Source organism: Myxocyprinus asiaticus, chromosome 2, assembly GCF_019703515.2.
Source record: "Myxocyprinus asiaticus isolate MX2 ecotype Aquarium Trade chromosome 2, UBuf_Myxa_2, whole genome shotgun sequence".
NCBI lineage: Eukaryota > Metazoa > Chordata > Actinopteri > Cypriniformes > Catostomidae > Myxocyprinus > Myxocyprinus asiaticus.
The window spans coordinates 56330461-56355162 of NC_059345.1; the positions used below are offsets into that span (position 1 = coordinate 56330461).

The window sequence follows — 24702 nt, forward strand, 5'->3', positions numbered from 1 at the left end:
CCTGATGCTTTCTTGCACAGGTGTCAAACTGAATGCCCACGCATAGACATAGGCTTATTTAAGGTTGGGATGATCCTCCCCACTTAATGCTTACATACAGTATACCGCCAAGCATAACATAATGTTGAGGCCCTTGTTGTACTGCCATCAACGACATGCAGGTGCCCCAGTCACTGAAGCGATCAAGGGAAGGTCGCTTTTTACAACTGGCTTATTTAACATTAAGCAAAGGCAGGTTTGTATTTTCATCACATTGCATCACAAGCACGGGGTGGTCCAGAAAGATATTAGTGAAATGCTAACTTTAAGTTTGTTGGTTTATATTTTGTATTTATTTTTTGGAGCTTATGACATCAAGATTTTATGACTTGGTTTTGTAACGTTGTCGTTGGCAATGACAAAGATGATGACGACAATGATGTGTGTAGAACCCAAGTGCAGTTTATTATCAGTCGTGAAATCCAAAAACCATAACTCCCAACGTGAACAAAATACAAAAAACATGAACTTGACAATACTTGACTTGACTTGACTTATAAACAAGATAACAAGACTAATAAACTTAAACCAATGACAAACTAGAACTGATAATGAATAACAAGACAATAAACCAATGAAAACAAGACATATGAACATGGAGGGAAACAGGATGATAACATGACTTGACATGGAAACAGGGAATCACATGACATGGCAGGGAAACGGGAAATAACATGACAAGGAACAACTTTTCAAAATAAAAGACATAAACATAAAACATGAACAAAAATACATCTACGTGACAGGTTGAAAGATAAACCAGAAAAAGCTATTTTCAGCAATAGTGTCAGGACAATGGGAAAGTAGTAGTAGAAAGCAATGGAGAGAGAATCAAAGGTGAGGGTGAGAAAGAGATATAGTGGCTTAAATTATCTTGTTCCTTTTTATATCTACACCTCAATTTCAGTCTCTGTTGTAGGTAAGGTGTAGGTTATCATTACACTGCTCTGCCTTAAAGGTCGACCTCCCACAAAAACACACACAAAGACCCCTGTAATCTTGTGTTGTCCTCAGGTCTTTTTTTAAGAAAAAAGAAAGAAAGAAAGCTGGAACAGAGGTAACATTTAAAAAATAATAATAATAATAATAATAATAAAAAACATACCCCTAACATGAGTGTGTTGTCGCTAACTCACATATTATTTCAGGGTTGTGTGGCTATAAAATTTAGCTTTAGCATATAATCAGTTTCTTTAGATTTTACAAATAAAAATGCAGAAGACGGTTGGACTATTTGAAAAAATAGCAAAGGGTATGTACCAGAAAAAGGCGCATGACCAAAAAAGCCTCAATCAAACAATCCCTACTTTCACTTTCACATTCTACTTCTTTTGTTTTTTGCAATTCACATTCGTTGTGCATATCGCCACCTACTGGGCAGGGAGGAGAATTTATATTACAAAAGGACTTAAAATGGTCATGACATGAGGAATACAATTTTGCTTGATCTTTTGACATATTTTGACATGGTCACTGTACTATAAAAAAAAAATACTGTAAGTTTCAGAACTGAAAACTTCCTCCTTAATAGAAAAAGAGCATTTATTTAAACCAAGCTGCAAAATGGCTCATTTAGAGTTTGTGGAAAATGGAATGTCACAAGGACCAAATACATCTGCAGATGCTTGGCCATGGCCACTGGTGCTCAGTCAGTCACACAGGTGAAGAGGAGAGAAATGGGCCTGTCATGGGAGATGTCTGGATTTAAATGTTTTTCTACATAAAGGCACATCTTGCGCCACTCTTAAAAGACGCAACATCAAGTTTTAACTCTAAAAAGGGTCCCCCATTGTGTTTCATTCAACTGCGCTGTCTTGCTGTTGTGCTGTTTGGAAGGCATCCTGGAACATTTTTGCACCCATCTGTGCTATTTTTAATTGTTGGTCTTTTGTAAACATGTCAACATCTTTGATAGTTTTGGTGCGTTTCCGGCGATGTGCACCGCATTTTAAAAGCCTGTGTATAAACAATCTGGGAAAATGTGAGATGTGAAGACCAGCGTCTCTGCTTTGGCCTGTTGAAGCCGGTTGAAGCACCCAACATCACCGTGTATTGTATTATGTTTGAGTATTCAAAAGATTTCATTGTGAATTGCTTGTGATAGTCACAATATAATTCAAGCTTTGCAAATGAACTATTATTGAAAGATGGGGCAGTTAAAAGTGGACTATTGGATGAAAAACTGTAAGTAACCAATTTCATTCATGAATATTTCATATGTCATGACTGTTTGATAGTTTATGCTGTGCTTGAGTGAAGAGTTTGACACATTCAGGTGAAATGTGTTTGGTGTAGGTTATGTGTTAACCCTGAAATGTAGTTTTAATGTTGTGTGGAGTTTGTAAGTTTTCTTCGGATTGCGTTTCAAATTTGCCTGTATTGAAAGGGCTGCTCAATTACAACAGCTGGCATTGACATTGAAGTCTTAAAGGGCCATGCAGCTTAAAACCGATCATTTCAGATAGAGGGCCAGAGACAGGGTGGAAAATTATTATATATGAATAAAATATGACCGTTTAGTGCAACAAAAAAAACTTTGCTAGCATTCTATATGGGCCTGAGGGAAGATAATAAAATTATATAAAAAAAGAGTATGTCATGACCCCTTTAAATATTGATCTTTTACACACCCACACCTATCATATCACTTCATAAGACATGGATTAAACCACTGGATTTTTATGGATTACTTTTCTACTGACTTTATATGCTTTTTGGACCTTCCAATTTTGGTAACCATTAACTTGCATTGTGAGTACCTACAGAGCTGAAATATTCTTCTAAAAATCTTTGTCTGTGTTCAGCAGAAGAAAGAAAGTCATACACATGTGGGCATGAGAGTGAGTAAATGAAGAGAGAATTTTCATTTTTGGGTGAACTATTCCTTTAATAATGCATCATAAGTATAAAGAAAAATCATCGGCTACATGAATAAGTCACCTTTTTTACCATTTAATTTTCTTTCTTTCTTATTTAATAATTGTTTTGTTTTTAACTTCATATTTGAGCTAGTTATGGAACAATAAGGCAATTTTTGGCATTTAGTCCCCCATTCTTCACCCAATAAAAGAGACAGATGGTGAAGGTAGCCACAACCAACAGCTTTGAAATCCACACACATATGTGAAGAATAAGCCAAGTATGTTTCCTACTGTTGCTGCAGACAGATAAGACTTAGAGGGTTGTACTTCACCGCAGAATGGACAGTACTCAGTGTCTTTTTTGCTATTCGGGTATCCATGTGCTGTACCTTTTCTGTCCCTGAGGAAAATCGTTGCATGTGTAATGTGTACTGAAACTGAAATAAAATTAGGTTTGGTTTTATATTTACAGTATATAAAATAATACTAATGTTTGAATAGATATACAGTAGGCTTCAAAAGTCCACATGTCAAATTCCTTCTATTTTGCACTTTTCAACATGCACTTAAGCTGGCATGGACTTGGTGTTACTTAAACCCAGTTATACAATATTCTATTAGCTCCACTGTGGGCTTTATTATTTTTGTAATGCTATAACTTTTGATTGCTTTGTTGTATCAACACAACATTTTACTCAGTTACAGTTGACATGATTGGGAAACAGAACAAATGTAGTTTTTCAGAGCTATCTTATTTACACCCTGAGATATATTATGTCAAATCAGAAAAATACGAGAGAACAAAATGGCTCAAGTTTTTTTTTTTTTTTTTAGCAGTATCTTTGGCTGAGAGTCTCATAATTTACTCTTTGGTCACTCTTTGGTTTTTTGTAGAGTTATAAGCCTTTAATTCTGGGCATGCCACTGAAACAGGAAATCTTTAAAAACACATTTAGAGCTTAGTTTCTCATCTACAATATGCAGTATTGTATAATATAAAAACAATATAAACGAGGAAGGATATGTCATTCCAAAGTGTGTAAAAAGCTCTTAATCTGGGCTTAAATAAATAAGGATAGCACATTACTGAAAAAAATTCCAAAGATGGGGAAATTTTGAGAATATTTCCTCATTTCTTATGGCCTACACACATTCAAATCAAAATGTTAATGTAATGCTGAACTACACCTCTAAGTCCTTTACATTATTTTATAATGCAGCTGTAAGAAATCTTACAATGCTCTAGACAACCTAAAGAGAACAGTAAAGAGAACATTATGCATACGTATGCAGGAAACACAAACATATTTTCTAAAGAAAGCATGAAGCTGGTCCATGGTGTGGATTTCCTGTATCAGTACTGGCTGGCAGCTCCACTATGGGCTTTGCACTGCAGGGGAGATGACAATTGGAGTCCATGCATCTTTGAAAGAGATCAAGACAAGAAATTAAGATGGAAGTGAGGGAAGAGAATATAAATTAGATAGCAAACGCTCCTGGCAGAGGGTGGTCATTGATACAAGAAAGTAGAAAGATAAAGTGGACAGAGAGGGTATGTTCTCTTTTCTTTTGCTGAGGAAATTTAGAGGGGGAGCAAAATTTTGAGCATAACAAATGCATTACAGAAAGTGGCAACATCATTCATTTCTGTGCATATGACAAGCCATCTTGTGTGAGTTAGAATTCTTATCTGGAAAGTTGCAAGAGAACTAAGGCTAGACTCACTAATGAGTATAGCCTGAGGCCAGTTGTCTAAACTAGCCTATCACACAACTGGCCTGTTGCGTTGTTACTACATCCTACAGTCGTTGATTATGTTCATGTTTTTCAACCTTGCCAACTCAAGAATTTTGTTTTCTGTACTTTATTGTAAATTATACCACGGTGAATGCTTGATTCTGATTGGTTGATGGACGTTATAAGGTGTGCAATTATTTTTAAGTAAACACATGGCTATGAAGTAGTTCCAGGTCTTGACCTCATAATGGTTCTGTATCACTTTGCCAAATTATTTCAGTTATTTCAAAGACCAGTACAGGCTTTGACGCTGACTACCACACCTGGAGTCATAAATTCGAATCCAGGGTGTGCTGAGAGACTCCAGCCAGGTCTCCTAAGCAACCAAATTGGCCCGGTTGCTAGGGAGGGTAGAGTCACATGGAGTAACCTACTCATGGTCGCTATAATGTGGTTCACTCTCGGTGGGGTGCATGGTGAGTTGTGCGTGGATGCCGCGGAGAATGGTGTGAAGCTTCCACACATGCTATGTCTCCGCGGTAACGTGCTCAACAAGCCACGTGATAAGATGCGTGGATTGACGGTCTCAGACGCGGAGGCGGTCCCACCCGGATTGAGGCGAGTCACTATGCCACCATGAGGACTTAGAGCGCACTGGGAATTGGGCATTCCAAATTGGGGAGAAAAAAAAAAAAAAGACCAGTACAGTCTACCACAGCAAGATAACCAACTAAAACAAAGACATTGGCTAAGTACATCGGATAATAATGACAAACAATATCTATAATATCCTAAATGTATTAAAATATCTGTGGAAAACACCCTCGTGTGCCCTTTCTCTCTCACTCTCACCCACACATACATGCATACTGGTACTAACGAAATATCGCGATATCAAAAATTTTAAAATGGTACAATATCATCTTGTTGATAATTTCGGTACCATACTCCAGTATAGTGCTATCATAAAAATGTTTTGGGATGTGAAATTTTTTAAATGAAATCAATGACCATTTGACAATTAATCAAATTCAAATCTTGATATGGCCAAGTGTGATCATTGAACAACAGAAGGATACCATTTAATTAAATAATATATAGTCTGCATGTGCTGCATGCTTCAGAATGATCGAGAGGTGCCGCTGTGCTCTCTGTCATACTTGACATATTATACACACACTCAGATCACGCATGATGCTCAGAGTGGTGTGTTAAGTGTTTGAGCAGCTGTGGACACTTACATTAATTCCTTCTCTGTTTAAATTTCAGCTTTTGAGTATTTCAGCATTTCATTTGGAATGCAGATCTTATTAAATACTATCATCAAAAACACACAGGAAGAACGCAAAGGTCCGTCAAAATTAAAGTTAAGCCAAAATAAAAGCTCTGTTTAACTGGATGTCTAGAATTAAAGATATTGTGACAGAAAACATTACTAATGCATAGAAAAAATGTATATTCAAAGTAATAAAAATAACACTAGGCTACTAATATAAATAATTTAAAATAAATGGTTTTATTATTATAATTGGTATCATTATTTATAATAATAATAGTTTTTATTATTATTATTATTATTATTATTATTATATTAATTATTATTACATGTAAGCAATATCACAAAGCCAAGTGTACTGAATATCAGCAGGCTGTGATTCAGCTGTAGCATTCTTGTTATTATGTTGTGATGCATTTTATTTGACCAAAAGCAAAATTGCAAATTTGTTCATTTTATTTTCATATTTTCATTTATATTAAAGTTATATGTATTCATTTGTTTAAACAATGTTTTAATGAAAACATGGATTCAATAAAAAAATTTATGGAAAACAGAATATGTAACTGCAAGACTTTATGCAGTTCTTTTAATCAAGTACTTTTCTGTGTACTTTCATCAGTAATCGATACCGAAGTACCAGTGCTGGTATCGTACCGAAGCCAAAATTTTTGTATCGGAGCAACCCTAACGCACACACACAGAGACTCGCAAGAAACAAACAGAGCCTTGATGTTACCACACCTCACAACTTTATCAATTAAATATTTATTTTAATACGTGTGCAAAGCACTCTCACGCTCCTTATTTCTCTCGGTTGTTCTCACCCACACTCACACATGCACACACATATATACGCACACACATAGGGTGTTTTTCCAAATTGCATTTTTGCGCCGTTGAAGGGCACTGCGGGAAGGGGACGCCACTCGAAGTGTCATTCCAATCGAAAGTAAGAAAATAAATTTTTCACAAAGGAGCTTCCACAAGACTGTTAGCAAAAGGTACATTCATACAGCAATGCCATGCTCCCTTTACAGTACCCACATCAAGAGCTCTGTCCTTCGGAGTGAGTAGGGCATAGGGATGATCACTTTCTATTGGAATCCGCCCACAGACACTCGCGAGCAACACACAGAGTCTTGATGTCAACAGACCCCTGTGACTCAATAAAACAGTTGTTTTGCAATAGAAGAGCTATAGTGCTGCTGAGAAGTCTACATAAACTAACATATTGGCGATTGGAAGCGATGTTACTGCTGATGAGAGATGCAGCAAACACAGGTAATCAAACACGTAACTCTCTGTTTTCATTTTCTTTCTATCTCTCTCTCTTGCTCATGTGCACACACATGCACTTCCTTGCTACTCTAATGAGTGAAAAAAGCAGCGCAAGCCTCTGTTGCTAGTTCTAAAGTGATGTTTTCAAACTAACAACCAAGGCTTGGGTTGTACCAATGCAAGATGGCGGAATCCATGGTGGAAGAAAGTAGTTTGAAACAAGAGCATTTTAGGGATTAAAAAAAAAACTGAAAATGTCTTGAGATAAAACCCTTCTTAAGGTGTGGTAACTATGGCATAAGCAGAATAATTGACCACATTATTACCTCGGGGTGTGCATTATTTTTCAATAATTCAATGGTCCGTCATTAATTATTCCTTACTTGTTGCAAATGTTGCTGGTTTAAATATGTCATTTAAGTAATGTTTTCTAGTAGCTTGAACTTCTTTTGGTTGCACCTGTTAGGGGTCACCACAGCAGACCATCCGTGATCTGCATATTGGACTTGGCACAGGTTTTACACCAGATGCCCTTCCTGATACAACCCCCAGTGGCTGGGGGACTCTCACTCACACCTACAGGGCAATTTAAAGTCTCAAATTCACTTAACCTGAAACATTTGAACAGAGCACCTGTAGGAAATGCAAACACAGGGAGGACATGCAAACCCCACACAGAAAGGCCCAGTTGAGTTGGGACTCAAACCCAGGCCCTTCTTGCTGTGTGGCAACAGTGCTAACCACTGAGCCACCGTGCAGCTTTGAACTATAAAGCTAAATAAAATCTGCTGTTCCAATCATCTTGGAAGCATTCATTATAATGGGTTGAAAATGCTGATGTAGCCAAGTGGTTTAAAAAGCCATTTTCTGTATTGCACTAAAATTCTTTGTGGCCCCTTTAAGAAATCCTTGTTCGGTGTGGTGAGATTTCTCTCTGGCAAGCAGTGCGCATGTGTGAGAGAGGAGTAGTTCACGCTGTGAGAGAGAAATACAGTATATGGTGAAGTCTATTGTGAGATCGGGTTAAAAAGTGATGCACGGAGTTCGCATGTGTAATGAGCGTACCACGTGGTGAAACTAAAAGGGGTTAGCTACTGCCGTATTTCGTAGATAGGATTTTATTTTATTTTATTTCTCTGTGGTGTTTTGTAACTGGTATCCTAATTTGATTAATTTTTATGCTTTATTTTGGATTGTATAGGGAATTAAGAGGTATTGTTATTCAGTTTATTTATTATTCTGTTTCCAAGTTTTATTTTTGTAACAATTCAAGAAAGATACACCGGTATTTTGTTTAATGTATTTTAGTTTTATTAGAGCTTCCATAGACCGCTGATTTTCTTTAAAACAGCAGTCAGAAAATAAACCCCCAGAAAAAGAGAGTGAGTTTTGGTGTATGTTTATTCACACACACCCGGCCACACTGAAAACAAATCTTTAATGCTTTGTTCTTTATGCTGTCTTGTGGGAACTAATGTGTACCATAAGTACCACAATTACCTTAAGCTGTACAATTCATAGCTGTGCAATGTGTTTATGAATTTATAACTGTCAAGTGTTTATATGGAGTGTACATTATAGCTATTTTTAAGATAGTATTAGAAATTAAATCTGATAAATTGTTATATATTTGTTATGCCACAATGTTTAGTAAAAAACATAATTTAATAGGTACATTATTATTATTATTTAAAAGAAGCCACTGAAAGTGTTGGCAGAGCAAGTGTGCATCTAAACTATTGACTCAACTGGGCTAGCAGAAACAACTTGTTGTTGGGCCCAGTACAGTTAATGTTGTTGAGGAACAGTGGACTACAGTCACCTGTACCTACACAACTAATCGCTTCACTTACTCGCACAGTCAATTCTGAGGTTATCTGAGCTGCTTGATGGGGTAAATCCTCTTCATCTACAAAATCATGTTGTACTTTTGAATGGTGACATTAAAATGATATACTGATCATTTATTTATTTATTTTATTTTTTTATTTTTTTTCTGTGAAAGCTGTGGCAAATCCTTATAAAGCACTGTAAACATTTTTCTTTGTCATTCTAGCTTTGAGCAGCCCTTATTGGCTTACAAAGCCAGGAGTAATTAATTGTTACCACGCCGATAGTTGTTCCGGGGTAGTTCATTAGACAGTTTGGCTGGAAAACTGGCAGACACAGTCTTTCCAGTATATTTGAAGTTAGTGAACACATATGACTGATAATAGCTTATACTGCAGAACATTATGCATACCAATTAGGTAATCAAAGACAAAAGAAGCTAACTGCATTTAGGCTTGTAGCCTATTCAGTGACACAGTGAGGTTTTCATTAGCCTTAAAGTCCATTTAGCGATATCATAGCCATTGTACTTCAAATGGCCCAGTCTAATTATGCCACTAGCACATCCTGTACTGGTGCTTTGTTGAAGGCCAACAACTTTAACATAATGACATAAAGTTGTAAATGTCTTATGAATGAGTGACCATGCACTTTCTTGGTGGTTTAAATATGGCATTTCATGCCACGATTACTCAGGGCTTTAATCCCCTACAAAGGCAAAACACAGTAACTATGGCAACACTGAAACTGAGAAAAATTGCTTTTTTAATTACTGTGCCTTGGCTTTATTGCCAGTATACACTCTGTTTTCTCTGAACCTGAACATAGTCTGTCAGATCATAGTCTAAAAGATCCAATTTTCAATCTAGGTTTGGCAATATCTTCAAAACCCTTCTGACACCAGAGATGGAGAGTAGGAAAGATGGAGAGCAGAGCGGTTGTGTTCAGGATGAGATAATACACTCTCATAATGAAGCATTCTCACACTCATATTCTACCAACTTTTATGCATGCATCCCAAAATGGCACTCTGATGGTTTTATTAGCTCATGTCAGAAGGGTTTGTTCACTCAAAAAATTATATTCTCCCTTATGTCACGGACTGAGTGGTTTAAAGCAGTTTCTCAGTCTGTTAAACAGTAATGGGATACTTTAGAACACATAGAACAAAAAGAACATTGAATGAAGTGGAATATTTATCTACAGTAGTCAACTTTTTTTAAGAGCCAATTTGATCTACTGTCTTAGACAATATGCACCTTGCATCTGGTTCATTTCTGAATGACTAATTTTCTCTCCTCAACACACACGTGCGCACGCGCACACACAGCAACTGGCAATAGAGTATAGCTCAGGGGTGTCCAAACTTTTGCTATTGGCGGTCAGATCTAAAGCAAAAAAAGATCAAGGTGTCACGGGCTGCATCATTATAATAATTAAAAAAAGGCTAGATGCTACTACATGACATTATTGCATCATCTTTATACTGAATGCTTAATATTATGCAAGTTTTAATCACACCTTGTGTTAATGAAGGATATTTATCTCACCAGGAACACTTATAATGGAAAAGATGTGACATTTTTATGCAAAATATTATACTGGGTAAGACTTTCTGGGTAAGACTTTTTTTTTTTCTAATCCATTCAGTGTCACCGCAAAGCACATATACATATTTATATATATACATACACATATACTGTACATATTTTTTGCCTGGCACTTCATCCGTGGAAATTTTTAGTTTTCTACACTCATGTTGAGCTGGTGGCGACTGCAAAGAGATTGCTCTAGTGGAGACAGTGCGCTGTAAAATGTGGCTATACATGATAGGCACACCCACCATTCAGAATATGTATTTCATATAATTTCTCAATAGGGGGCCAAATTTCATTCTATTTCTAAAATCTCTCGTGGGGCACATCAGAGCAGTCGGCAGCCGCAGATGGCCCGTGGGCTGTAGTTTGGATACCCCTGTTTTTTGTTTTCTCAAAAACAGCTATTTGATCATATTACAGCCAACTATTTTATTATTTTTATATCTATTTTATTTAAATATTTTTAGTTTCAAATAAACAGTATGTTAAAGTATGAAGTAGCTTAAATGTAGCGTGCTCATTTTTCTATGTAGCTTTTAGTGTAACTAGCTACTTTCTGTAAAGTGTAGCTTTCAACCCAGATTAGCTAATTTATCTGTTAAGTAGTTTATTGAGCATCTTACCCAACACTATCTTTTTGTCGTGGAGTGGTTTTAAGTGCGTAATGGTGCTTAATTCTCATGTGTGTGTTGCATTTTATATGTTAGCTTACTATATTACTGGGCAGAGTACACAGTGATCACACTGACATATGTAATTTATACAGTACTTTTGCTAAACATTGAATAATGGTTTATAACAGTTTATAAACCAATTTATGTGTTTAATTTGGTTGATGTAATTAAGATTGTAAGAATAAACTGTGTTTGATTGTGTATCAGCTGTGGTTAATTAGTCAAATTGGGACAGAATTTTGCTGCAGGCATGTAAAGGAGAGGGGCTGTGTGTATTTGTGTCTGTGTTGATGTGTTTATACCAACATGTAGGTATGATAGGACATTAAAGGCTATAGCTCTGTTCCCAAACCTAGTGAGCTGACTTGCTGTCTGATGCTTACATAGGCATTTACTGTACCTTCTATGGTAACATCGTATTTGAAATTAAGTGACGTAGGGCTCTATTTTCATAAGCGCCCAAGCTGTGCTGTGACCGTGCTCTACCTCTTATCCAATTTTCTTGAGAGCACTAATTCTAAGTGCAATTTTCGCTCCAGGGCAAAGCGCAAGTGGCAGGGGGTGAGAGTGTTTGCGTTAAACTATGGTATTTGTAAACTGTGGGTCTATTGTATGGTAATGAAGTGGCACAAAGCATAATTTTCTATTTTCCTGAGAAATAGTTAATTTCGCTAAGACGTTTAAATACCATGTCTGTTTTCAGCGCAAAGTCTAAACTCAGTTCCTGCATTTGAAGTTTGGAGAGTCCACCAGCAGGTGTTAATAAAGTTCATGCCCAAACTCTGAAAATGTAGTGGAATATCAAATGATGTCCCTGACAAATAGCCTCTTTATGAAACAAAATTTATAAAATTTGTGTTGAATTATCTATAGCTCATGGTTTATTTCCCAATGATTACTATTATTATGTTTATATTTACAATTGTATTCAAGATCTAATTTGTATTGGTATTTTTCCACGAGTTATTGTAGAATGATTTTTAAGTCACTGTAAAAGGGACCGGTGGAAGAGTAAACTTGGACAGCGTAAAATGTTTTTGTTTCGTTTGAAGTGCAATTTAAATTTAGAAATATTTTTTTTCTTGTTTCAATAAATTAATTGAATGTTTTTAAATCAGAATCAACCAGAAGAAGTGAAGTGCCTTCCTAATAATACACTAATAATACTAGCCATGATTTGTGTGTCGGTAGATGAAAATGATTAATAACACTTACATTCTCTATAATTTAACAGAGCCTATATCCGTATCCTGCAGCACATTTTCCATGTGTATAAAAGGAGTGTGTCCCATTTAACAAGCGTGCAAGTTAAATTGCACTTGACCCGATTAGTTAATGCACAAATTAATGTAAGTCCATATTTCTTTTCTATTCTATTAATTCTAAGTCACTGCATTCAGTCCATTTACACTACCAACTTCTTTTGAATGTGCTGTCTTTGTATATATCGCTTGTGCTTGAGGGAATGAACTATATAATAGGATGCAGGCGCCACAATAATTGGAGAAGAACCTCCGAATCAAATTGCACTTGACCTGATTAATGCCTTGCATGCGCGATTTCGCCAAACCCACTTGCGTTTGGACTTAGACTTGCTTGTATGAAAATACCAAAACTTCATGACCATGCCCATTGACTTTGCGCTTATGACTTATGGCATAGCGCTGTTCTTAGCGCTAGTGCTCTTAAAATAGGGCCTTAAGAATTTTAAGAGTTTTACATTTGTATGTTGATGTAAACTAACAGCACAAAACACTAATAGGCATAAAAAATGAATAACACACACAAAAACTAGGTTAAATAGTCCAATTATAAGATATTGAACTATGCGAAACATTTAATGAAATATAGCTAGCATTTCTCTTGAATCCATCCTCCATCTTAGATATTTTATTTTATTTTATTTTATTATTAAACACCCATTACAGTGACTTCTGGGATTGTCTCATTTATGAATGATGATTTGGCTGAAATTAGGTACCTTTTAAGGCAGCATAACTTTAACTTTTAAAAAAGCCTTTGTGTCAGGAGTTGGCCCTAAAATTCTGTCTAGGTAGGCTGCTCTCCATTTTTTGAAAACAGAACTTACAGTATACAGTATGTTATGAAACTGAATGTTTTCTCAATCAACTATTTTATTTTATTTATTTATTTTTTATTTTTTTGTCATTATTCCTCTCCATGATTCACCATTTATGTTTGTTGGGCCAAATATAACTGCCTATTGTGTGTTCCAGAAGCTGCTGTAAGCCTGTCTGTTGCTATGGGTAAATACAGAAGGCACAGATGTACACAGTGTCTGTCCAATCACGCACACCCATTCAAACACACATAGGGCAACTCATCTTTTCCCCTCAATTCACCTATGCTATTCTTAAATGGGCTTTACTAGCAATGTGTTAAATTCTGGCAAAGTACTTATATGACAAAAATACCACTAACGCACACATTACAGGCACAATGTTCTTTCTCTTTTTTACCTTCTCTATCTATTTTGCTTGGTCTCTTGCTTGGTGCCCCGCATCAGCACTCTTGCAGACAGTGCTGTCCTTCCTATCTCTCTCCCTCAATCCGTCTCTTTCCTTCTCTTTATCTCACCCTCACATGCTACCCTTCCTCAGCAACTATCTCAAGCTGCAGACAGACAGGAAGACAATGGGAGAGAGAGAGACAGTATTATCATTTATAGCAGTCCCTCTTACATTCTGTTTTAAGGCAACAAATGTTTCTATATATATATATATATAAAAAAAAATAAAAAAAAAGCTTATCTAAATTACAAAGTAACACTTTTCATTTCAGCTTTACTTAAGTCAACCCGGTCTCATAGAATCACATTACTATAACAAAATTTTTGCAAAAGGATTTTTACATGACTCATGGTACGTATTGCGCCACTTTCCTGGTGAAATGAACACTAGAGGTGCTACAACAACAATGGCCTTGATTCCCTTTCACACAAATCATGAGTAAAAGGGCAGATTATCAGTTCATAAACACTTACTTTTTGCCCTGTTCCTCACATAATTTGTACATAATTGTAATGGAAAATTGTCACAGTTTTTCATTACAAAAAATCTTATGACATCTAATTTGAACATTATATTGCATGACTCTAACCAACTACAGGTACAAGCATGTTCGAGAGCGATTAAATATAAACTGATAGAACATTACACTTGTGATGCAAAGGATAGGGTGACCTGAAGAGCGCACGAGTGGACACGTGAGCCGAAAGTGTCATAAAAGCACCATAAAATGATGTAGTTGCTTCATCAATTGCATTTTTTTATGTCACATTTGCTTTTTGACACTATCGGTTAGGTTTAGGTTTAATGTTAAGGGCAGGGAGATTGATTGGTTTTGTTCATTTAAAATTCAATAGTGAAATAACCTTAAAAACCTCATCTCGTCTGGGAGAAAATGTAGCTAACTTTTGGCACCACTCAAGGGATATTTTACCTTGGAACTGCCGCAAAACGTGTAATGAACCATGTAATATAATTTTGCAAAAATATTGCCATAGTCATGTCATTTTCATGAGATCAGGCTGACTTTTACAGAGCCCTTTAGAGGACAGGGAGGGATTTTATTATTATTATTTTTTTCTGAAAATAGTTTTGCGTGCGCTTGCAAAAAGTTTTGCTTTCCCTTGCAATAAGTGTTGTGTGCCCTCGCAATAGTTCCCTATCTGTCACTCACTCGACGTTGTGTCGATGTAGTGACACTAGGGGTCACTCTTGGGAGCCCGAAACACCTCTGATCTTTGAAAAAAGGCCAATGGGAATTGGTGAGTGGTATTTGCATACCACTCCCCCGAACATACGGGTATAAAAGGAGCTGGTATGCAACCACTCATTCAGATTTTCTCCTCGGAGCCTAACAATCAATGCTCACTGAGCTGAATTCCCACGGCTTTTCATTCACCTTTGCTGGATCTGATGGCGCATTTCAGCGGCTTCTCCCCCTCTGCACTGGTGCACTGCAGAGAACGCCCCTGGGCGCTTCGGCAGAAATAAAAGATTATATTCTAAAAAGAGTATATTTCTCTAAAAGTGCGGCACACACGGAATGTCTTTTTAAAGATTTCCTTCCGTTTGTGTGTTATTCCTGGTTGCGGTTGTTATCTCTCGCCTTCTGACAGCCACGATCGTCTTTCGATGTCTGGGCGCTGCCCACGCGGAGACATCATTCGTGGATGGGTCATGTCCTCATTGCGAGAACATGACCATGGCAACGTCGCGGTCGCGGCTTGCCTTCGTAAGAAAGCAAGCCACCCCGGCGGCTCCCCGCCTCAGTCCTTCTACCTACGGGTATGAGGACAGCGCGGCTAGCACTGTGGGTGATTTGGGGACCTCAATGGGATCACCTCTGCCGGGTATCCCCCCACGGACCTCCCATTCCCCAGCACGCTCGTTTGCCCCGATCGGGCTTCCGGATGAGTCTGCCGGCTCGTCTCAGGGCGAGTTCAAACTCTTGTTCGGAGCCCGCGAAGGTGATGAGCTCTCAATTGCAGCATCAGAGAGCGGGCCAAGGGGTATTCGGTGATCCCCCCGGTGGATAAGGTGCTCACAGTGCACCTATGCCTGCAGAGCGCTGCCACCTGGCCACTCCCATCCAGGGCCTGTAGGTTTATGTTGTCCCTGATGGCCAAGGCCTATGGTGCCTCTGGACAAGCCACCTCCGCCCTGCACACCTCCGGGTGGCGAAGGTCATGGTGCAGTCTCTCGGGTGGGCGATGTCCACCTTGGTGGTCCAGGAGCACCACCTTTGGCTCAACCTGGTCGAGATGAGAGAGGCCGACAAGGCACGGTTCCTTGATGCCCCCATTTCCCAGGTTGGCCTATTCGGCGACACCGTCATGGACTTTGCCCAGCAGTTCTCGGCAGTGAAGCAACAGACGGAAGCTATCCAACACATCCTGCCCCGGCACGGCTCAAGATCCCGCACCCCATCTGCTCGTCACCAAGGGTGCCCTCCTGCGGTGACTGCACCGGCTCCGCCGCAGCCCGCCCCCACGGCCCGGCCCAGGTGTGGAGCCCACCACAGGAAGCAGATGCCACCCGTCTCATAGCCGGCCGCCAAGAACCCGAGAAACTGGCTAAACCTAGCTCACTCTCGGGATGTGTTGTGTGCGCACAGGGACCTGGTGCTCACGCACCTTAGCCGACTAGGGCTTTGGGTCAACTGGGAAAAGAGCAAGCTCCTTACGGTTCAAAGCATCTCTTTTCTCGGCTTGGTGTTGGACTCAGTCTCGATGACGGCGCGCCTCACAAATGAGTGCACACAGTCAGTGCTGACCTGTTTTAAGGTGTTCAGACAGAAGACAGCGGTTCCACTGAAACTGTTTCAGAGGCTCTTGGGGCATATGGCATCCTCAGCGGTGGCTACACTACTCGGGTTGATGCATATGAGACCGCTTCAGCACTGGCTGCAGACTCGAGTCCCGAGATGGACATGGCGCGTGGCCATTACACCAGTCTTCAGCCCTTGGACCGACCTCACATTTCTATGGGCAGGCGTTCCCCTAGAGCATGTCTCCATGAATGTCGTGGTTACTACAGATGCCTCCAAAATGGGCTGGGGCACTGTATGTAAAGGGCACGCAGCTGCCAGCTCCTGGACGGGCCCACGGCTACGTTGGCACATCAACTGCCTCGAGCTGTTGGCAATTCTGCTCGCCCTGCGGAGGTTTTGGCCATTGATCCAGGGTAAGTATGTGTTAGTTCGGACAGACAACATGGCAACGGTGGCATACATCAACCGGCAAGGCGGTTTACGCTCCCGTTGTATGTCACAACTCGCCCGCTGTCTCCTCCTCTGGAGTCGGCAGCACCTCAAGTTGCTGCGAGCCACTCATATCCCGGGCAACCTCAACACTGCAGCGGATGTGCTGTCACAACAGGTTACACTCAGGGGAGAGTGGAGACTCCACCCCCAGGTGGTTCAGCTGATTTGGAATCGATTCGGGCAGGCACAGGTAGATCTGTTCGCTTCCTGAGAATCCTCCCACTGCCCGCTCTGGTACGCCCTGACCGAGGCACCCCTCGGTATAGACGCGCTGGCATACAGCTGGCCCCCTGGACTATGCAAATATGCGTTTCCCCCAGTGAGCCTACTTGCACAGACCCTGTGCAAGGTCAGGGAGGATGAGGAGCAGGTCGTCCTAGTAGCACCCTACTGGCCTACCCAGACGTGGTTCTCAGACCTCATGCTCCTCGTGACAGCTCCCCCCAGCAAATTCCCCTGAGGAAGGACCTTCTTTCTCAGGGACGGGGCACCATCTGGCACCCACTACCAGACCTCTGGAATCTCCATGTCTGGCCCCTGGACGGGACGTGGAAGACTTAAGTGGCCTACCACCCACGGTGGTAGACACGATCACTCAGGCTAGGGCTCCCTCTACGAGGTGCCTGTATGCCTTGAAGTGCCGTCTGTTCGCTAAGTGGTGTTCTTCCCGAGGCAAAGACCCCCAGAGATGCGCAGTCGTATTGGTGCTTTCCTTCCTGCAGGAGAGGTTGGAGGGGTGGCTGTCCCCCTCCACCTTGAAGGTGTATGTGGCCTCTATAGCGGCACACCACGACACAGTGGACGGTAAGTCCTTAGGGAAGCATGACCTGATCATCAGGTTCCTGAGAGGCACCAGGAGGTTGAATCCCTCCAGACCGGACCTCTCTGTAGTTCTTCAGGGTCTACGGGGAGCCCCCTTTGAGCCCCTGGAGTAAGCTGAGCTTAAGGCACTCTCTTTAAAGACTGCCCTCCTGACTGCGCTCACTTCCATCAAGAGGGTAGGAGACCTGCAAGCATTCTCTGTCAGCGAAACATGCCTGGAGTTCGGTCCGGGCTACTCTCACGTGATCTTGAGACCCTGACCGGGCTATGTGCCCAAGGTTCCCACAACCCCATTTAGGGATCAGGTGGTGAACCTGCAAGCACTGCCCCAGGAGGAGGCAGACCCAGCCCTGACATTGCTGTGTCCGGTGCGTGCTTTACGCATCTATTTGGATCGCACGCATAGCTTTAGAGTCTCTGAGCAGCTCTTTGTCTGCTTTGGTGGACAGCGGAAAGGAAGCACTGTCTCCAAGCAGAGGATCGCCCACTGGGTCATTGACACCACAGCAATGGTATATCACGCTCAGGACGTTCCACCCCCTGCAGGTCTACAAACCCATTCTATCAGGAGTGTGGCGGCCTCCTGGGCCTTGACCAGTGGCGCCTCTCTAACAGACATTTGCAGAGCAGCGGGCTGGGCAACACCCAACACCTTTGCGAGGTTCTACACTCTCCGGGTTGAGCCGGTTTCGTCCCATGTCTTGCTAGGTACGAACAGGTAAGTCCGGGACAGCTGGCCGGGTGTATCGCTTGCGCATAGCGCCTTTCACCTCCCCTGAGCTGAAGACGTATGCTGTTGACTCCCAGAAGTGTTCACAAAGTGTGTTCCCTGGATGACTTCCTCCTAGCCCTGTGGCAGACGAGTTTACGGAGAAACTCGCTGCTGGCTCAGTACATGTGCTAACTAAGCCCTGTACTGGAGTAGGTGCTCCGCATGTGTTGGTTCCCCATAGGTGACCCCATGTGACGTATATCTTCCGCTAAATCGTTTCCCTGTTGGTAAACTGCATCTTCCTTGGGCAGAGGCCCCTCTGCCCCAGTCACCATGTTTGTAGAAACTCCTCCCCCGTTGGGTAGGACCTACCATTGGACTTCTCCACATGACATACTTCTGACAAGGCTCAGCAAGACCATGTGACATATTTCCACTCAAAATACCCGCCCCCCACCCCCCTGGGCAGGGTGTGGTCTCCACGGTGTCTTCCCCTTGGGAGTGACACCCCCCCAATGTAGACACTGGTGGCCCCAGTTGGTTAACAAATTTCACTCTTTTATGGGGAGAGAAAAAAGAGGATAAGAGACCACGACTGGGCTAGCCTGTCCCTATTTTTTGGGCAGTCGACTTGTCCCCGAAGGGCTGTTCGACGCTCATAACAGCGTTGGGGGAGGTTACGTGTCGGCCTGGTGCGCTGGCTACGAGGCACACAGTGGTCTGCCCGTCTCGCACCGCCAGTTCACGTAACACAGTTCAGCTAGTTGTGGCGTTTCGTTTAGGGACCCCTAGTGTCACTACATCGACACAATGTCGAGTGAGTGACAGATAGGGAACGTCCTGGTTACTTTCGTAACCTCCGTTCCCTGATGAATGCAAATACCACTCGCCAATTCCCATTGGCCTTTTTTCAAAGATCAGAGGTGTTTGGAGCTCCCAAGAGTGACCCCTAGTGTCACTACATCGACACAACGTCTCGTTCCCTCCATCAGGGAACGGAGGTTACGAAAGTAACCAGGACGTTTTGCATTCCCTCACAATAAATTTACTATGGTTTTACTACAGTATCCTTATTTTAACCATGATATTCATAGTCAAACCATGGTGAGAAATGAACGACTATGGTAATTAAAATCATAATTTTGTGGTTATTATGGTTTTACTATACAAATACCAGAGATAACTATGGTTTTACTATAGTAATATTGTAGAAACCATAGTTTTGGTGGAAATCATGGTTTTACTATACAGTAATATTGTGACTGTTGGCTGAAAAAAAAAAAAAAACATTATTTGACATTTATAAATCTCAGGGTTTAAATAAGGTAGCCCTGAAAAACTGCTTTTGTTTCCATTCATGTCTCCTGTAACTGAGTAAAGGTTTGTGTTGATATGACAAAGCAATCAAAAGTTATAGCATTACAAAAACAATTTATCCTAGTGTATAAAAACACCTGTGTCCAAAACCCTCTCCAAACAAGTTAAACATAATAATTGTACATAAGAACTCATTACACATGCAAATACAACAGTGACTAAAGGTACTCCAAAGACCCCCTCAGGCCTTCAGAATTTCCACAGAATCCCTCAACAGTGTAAGTGAATAGGCATCTAAAATCAGATTGTCAGATTCATCAGCCAATCAGATTGATTTATTTGTTCTTGGTGGGTGTGATCTTTAGGATATGTCCCAGTCGAGGCCTTCTAGCTGGCCTTGAGTGACGAAATCATGCTTTAAGTGATGTAATTTGAAAGCGAAGAGTGCGAGATCGTCATCACTGCCGCTATCGCCATTGAGAAAGAGATCCTTGTGGATTTACAAACACGAGATGTTCTGCATGACCGTGTGATTGTTTAATTTATTAAACAGGAAAGGGGTACTGATTTTCACATCAAGTAAATTGGTAAGTGCTTTTTGCATTGTTATAGCAACATCAAGAGTTTTGTAAGTGTAAATTAGGCTGCTGGAGCATTCAGTGTCAGTTTTGAAAAGTAGTGCTGCATTCCATTCAACTCGGAAAGTCGGATTAACTTCCTACTAGGAAAAGTGCAATGGAATGCACCTTGAAGTCAGAATTGCTGTACAGTATACTGTATCCATATAGTAACCATGATTTTACCATATATTAACCACGCAAATTATTGTGGTTACTACAGTTTTATTACAAATACCATGGCATTTGGAGTAAAAACCAAAATTTTTTACTGTATTTTTCTGTATTTTTACTAAGGATTTCACTACGAATATCAAGGTTGAAATATGGATACTGTAATACCATGGTAAATGTATTGTGAGGGAAAACAAAACTAATTGCGAGGGCACACAAAACGTATTGCAAGAGCATGCAAAACGTGTTGACAAAACCTCTGAGGGGCTCCGTCGACTTAACAGTGCTTCTGATTTTTTTTTTTTTTTTTTTTATAAGATCAACAGATATCATTAAGAATATTTTTGGTTCCCTTATTTTAATCTCAATTTTTATAATCAGTAAAAAAATAAAAAATAATCTTAACACTTGATAACTTTGACATTGTGTTTACTCAAACAAAAATTGAAGGCCTTAATTCAGCGCTAGTATCATTCATAAAAAACAAAAAATAATTTATGGGAACACTTTAGCTCATTGTTGTTCTTTTTAATCCATTTCACCATCCAAAACTTGTTTTAAAACATAATTTATTTATAGATTCTATTAACTTCGAATGATTTTTTTATTTTTTATTTTGTCCTTCTATAATAGTCCAGTGACCCTACACCAACATTGTCTCTCAGCTTCCCAGAAAACATTACCCTACTGGATGATGGTGGTCACATGATACAGTAGATCCAGTGATGTCATAAAATGATTATTTCTTTGTGCATTTATCCACTCACTCACCTACACACAAACACTTACATAGACACACGTTCACTCTCACACACAAAATATCAATTTTATACCACAGTCAATGCCATTAAAGTTCTAAATGTGTCCCAAATCACATTTACATTGTTCCATTATACATTTCCATATTCCTTTCTTGCAGTTTGCATCCTGTACATTCCACATTTGCTGTAATACCATTGCTGCCATTATCAATTGATCTCGTCCAATCGATTGTGCATGACTCGGCACGTCCGCTTGCCATGACTCTGTCCCTGTAATTAACAGTCAAGCGAATTGATCAATACTCGAATTCCACCACATTTTCCCCAAGCCCATGTGAGTTAGCAACTGCTGCTTGTCTTTAGCTATAAAGCCTAGTTGTTGTTCAGACAGACTCTCAGCTTTAAAAAAATATGTTTTTCCATGATTAAGAATCAGACAAGCTAGTCTAGTTTTGTTTTGTTTTGTTTTATTTTGTTCTTGATACCTAGTTTTCTCTCTCTCTATTGACTGCTCCAATCAACATTCTATGGGATCTTCAGCCCTCTCTAAGCTTTCCCTACAAACTTTCCATCTCACCTTCAAACTCCATCTCTCTTTGATCCCTTTTATATCCATCTTGAATTTCTTATAACCGCTCATGCGATTTATCTACTTGTGTGTCTCACCTATCCTCTCTCTTCCTAGACCACACTCTCCTCCATTTCTTCTCCCTTGTCCTTATCTTTATCCTTCATCTGCTGGTTCTTTGTAATCTCTGCTATTGGAGGTTTGGAATTTGAGTTGGTGTTGTTGTAGGCATGGATGTATCCTTGCGAATGTCGCGCCTGGAAATCTCCACTGCCACTGCTGGTTGTTGAGGTGCTTGTTGCTGAGCTGCACTGGACAAGCATGCCATGTAAAGACTGGCTCCGTTTGGTCCAAATTACGCTCAGTCTCTTGGCGTAACTATAGCAGGCTGTGGTGGCGATTTCACCCATATCAAACGATGAACTTCTCTTATAGCACAGAGCACTGTGAGGAGAACTCTCACCTGGTAAAACAGGGCTCTGATAGACCAGTGAGGAATTCCATTGGCTGTCCGTCCCTCCCCGATGGACAACAATGCCCCCTCCTGTGCTGAACCGCCTGTTACTGAGTTGTGAGCTGTACGTGGGGGGTGGAGCCAAACTTAAGCTGGCCCATTTGCCCGTGTCCCTGTTGGTAGGCTGGAGTTTGATTTGTGTTGCTCCTGACTCGTGTGATAGACATGGCAACATAGGGGGGGAATGAATACTGGGGGTGTAATACAAAGACATTTTTTCTTTCTTAGGTGTGTAAGGTGGAAGGAGCCTCTCTGACCCCTTATTCTCTGCTTCTATTCCCACCCTGAACTGCTCAAGATTCACTCTGGGCTTTGGGAGGGTTTTTGGTTTCACTTTCGAAGTTGGTTTAGGTGTCGACCCCAATCCTCCCTCTGACACTTTCTGTTTTTGAACAAGCCCATTGGGCAGCACCACCACCATTACATTGCCATTTCCATTGCTCTGAGAGATGACATCAGCACCCTTAGCTGGAAGAGGTGGGGAGGCTGGTCCTGAGCATCCCACCTCATCTCCTATTTCATGATGATTGTCATGGTTACTGCACACACGGTGGCGCACCATCAGTGCCACAGTAAACACCAATAGTGTTACAACAACAACTCCACCAACCAAAATGGTTAGAGTCCCGCCCAGGAAGTGGGCTTGTAGTGAACGACAGTCAGGGTAATTGTCCTTAGTGCTAAACTGCGTGCAACCAATGACCTTTGTGGCAGCCATAGAAGTAACTGTGTCATCAACAATGGCTAGCACGCACAAATTGTAGTCTATGCCAGAGACCAGGTTTTTCAGTAGGAAACTGTCACTCGTGGGGGGCAGAATCCTTAAAGAGAGAAAAGAGAAAGAGTGGTTAGCAACCTGAAGCAATTATACACCAGCACACACGCAAACACAAACTGTTCCTTTCCCTCATTCTATCATAAGGAAACAGCATTTTGCTTAGGCGCTTGTTCCTGTAAAACAAATGTATTGTGCGTACACTGTTGTCACACAAAAGCATAGCTAATGTAATGGAAATCTAGAGGGCTGTTCTGGCACAGTGCTAGCAAAGTGAAGGCCTTCCCAAACAATACCTCTGATATCAACATATAATTATAGGCTCTGATCAAGACCTTGACACATTTAGAATACTGCTTTAGTCACGGTATTAAAACCCCATTATTCTCCTACACATAGTTTTCTTTTTCCTTCTCTAAAAGAAGAAATTCATTGGCTGGCGCCTACCGTCCATTGGTTCTGAAGGGTTTAATTATGTGTCAGCAAAAAATTAAAGGAGATTTCCAATGGCACATTGCACATCGAATATTAGCTACAAACAAACTCATGACCAGATGCTTCAGTTGTTGTCCATTTTTGTTGGGCACATTACACAGTGCTTTGTAATTTTTTGTTTATGCTTGAATTACTTCTTGGCAGTGGTATTGTTTATTCCATAATTGTTTAATTATGGCCCAAAGCACAAGCAAAAACAGAAAGGCAAGGAATATATCCACTTTAATGTAAAGTGTTGTGTGTATGGGGAGTATCCATTGCAGTCTCATAAATAACACATTGTATGTATACTGTATGAATGTTGATATTTTATATGTAAGGGATTCAGTCAGCCAGTTATTATCACAAAATAAAGCCTGCCAAGGGAAAAGCCTGCATGTCATCATGAAGATCTAGTGTCCTTTATCTCCTTGAAGGAATTTATGTAAGAGATACTGTACAGTCAGCCAATAATTATCCCCAAAAAAGCCTGACAGGGTAACCATGAAGCGGAGGGGTCTTTTTTTACCCTGTCGTTGTTTATTTTGTGATCATGTCCATCTGACTATACATTATCCAGTTTCAACCTTGTGTGACCCCGCGTAAAAATGTGTGGACTTTGTATTTTGGCTTCACAATACGCAACGCATAATTTGATTTCATTTGAACCGACTGATCTCAGTTCAGGAGACTCTGGGCTGTCAGTAAAGGGTTAAACATTCGATGTACAAAGTCATGTGACAAAACAACATGGCGCCGATCACAGCGGAGTTTGTCTTTGGGAGAAACGGCAACAAAACTACATCTGGTAAGAAACCTAATTAAGTGTTTAGATTGAAACCTGATTGAGTCAAAAAAAAAAAAAAAATGTAATCTCTTGTT

General features: G+C 40.5%; 2 protein-coding genes across 8 annotated transcripts in view; one reads left to right on the plus strand and one right to left on the minus strand.

Moving 5' to 3' along the window:
- The window catches only part of LOC127416517 (pyruvate carboxylase, mitochondrial-like), a 321324-nt gene that overhangs the window by 165311 nt on the left and 131311 nt on the right, over nt 1-24702 (plus strand). The gene's annotated exons all lie outside the window — the stretch shown is intronic.
- Nucleotides 422-24702, minus strand: part of LOC127416526 (leucine-rich repeat and fibronectin type-III domain-containing protein 4-like) — a 73589-nt gene continuing 49308 nt past the window's right edge. For 2 of the 6 annotated variants that reach the window (XM_051655971.1, XM_051655963.1), the window contains one exon: nt 19658-23392. In XM_051655971.1, the coding sequence (XP_051511931.1) occupies nt 22171-23392 (1222 nt within the window). In that variant the 3' untranslated portion in view covers nt 19658-22170. Of the gene's footprint in view, nt 13931-19657; nt 23393-24702 lie in introns of those variants that run through there. The other 4 variants (XR_007893146.1, XM_051655989.1, XM_051655981.1 and 1 more) reach the window with 4 other exon arrangements.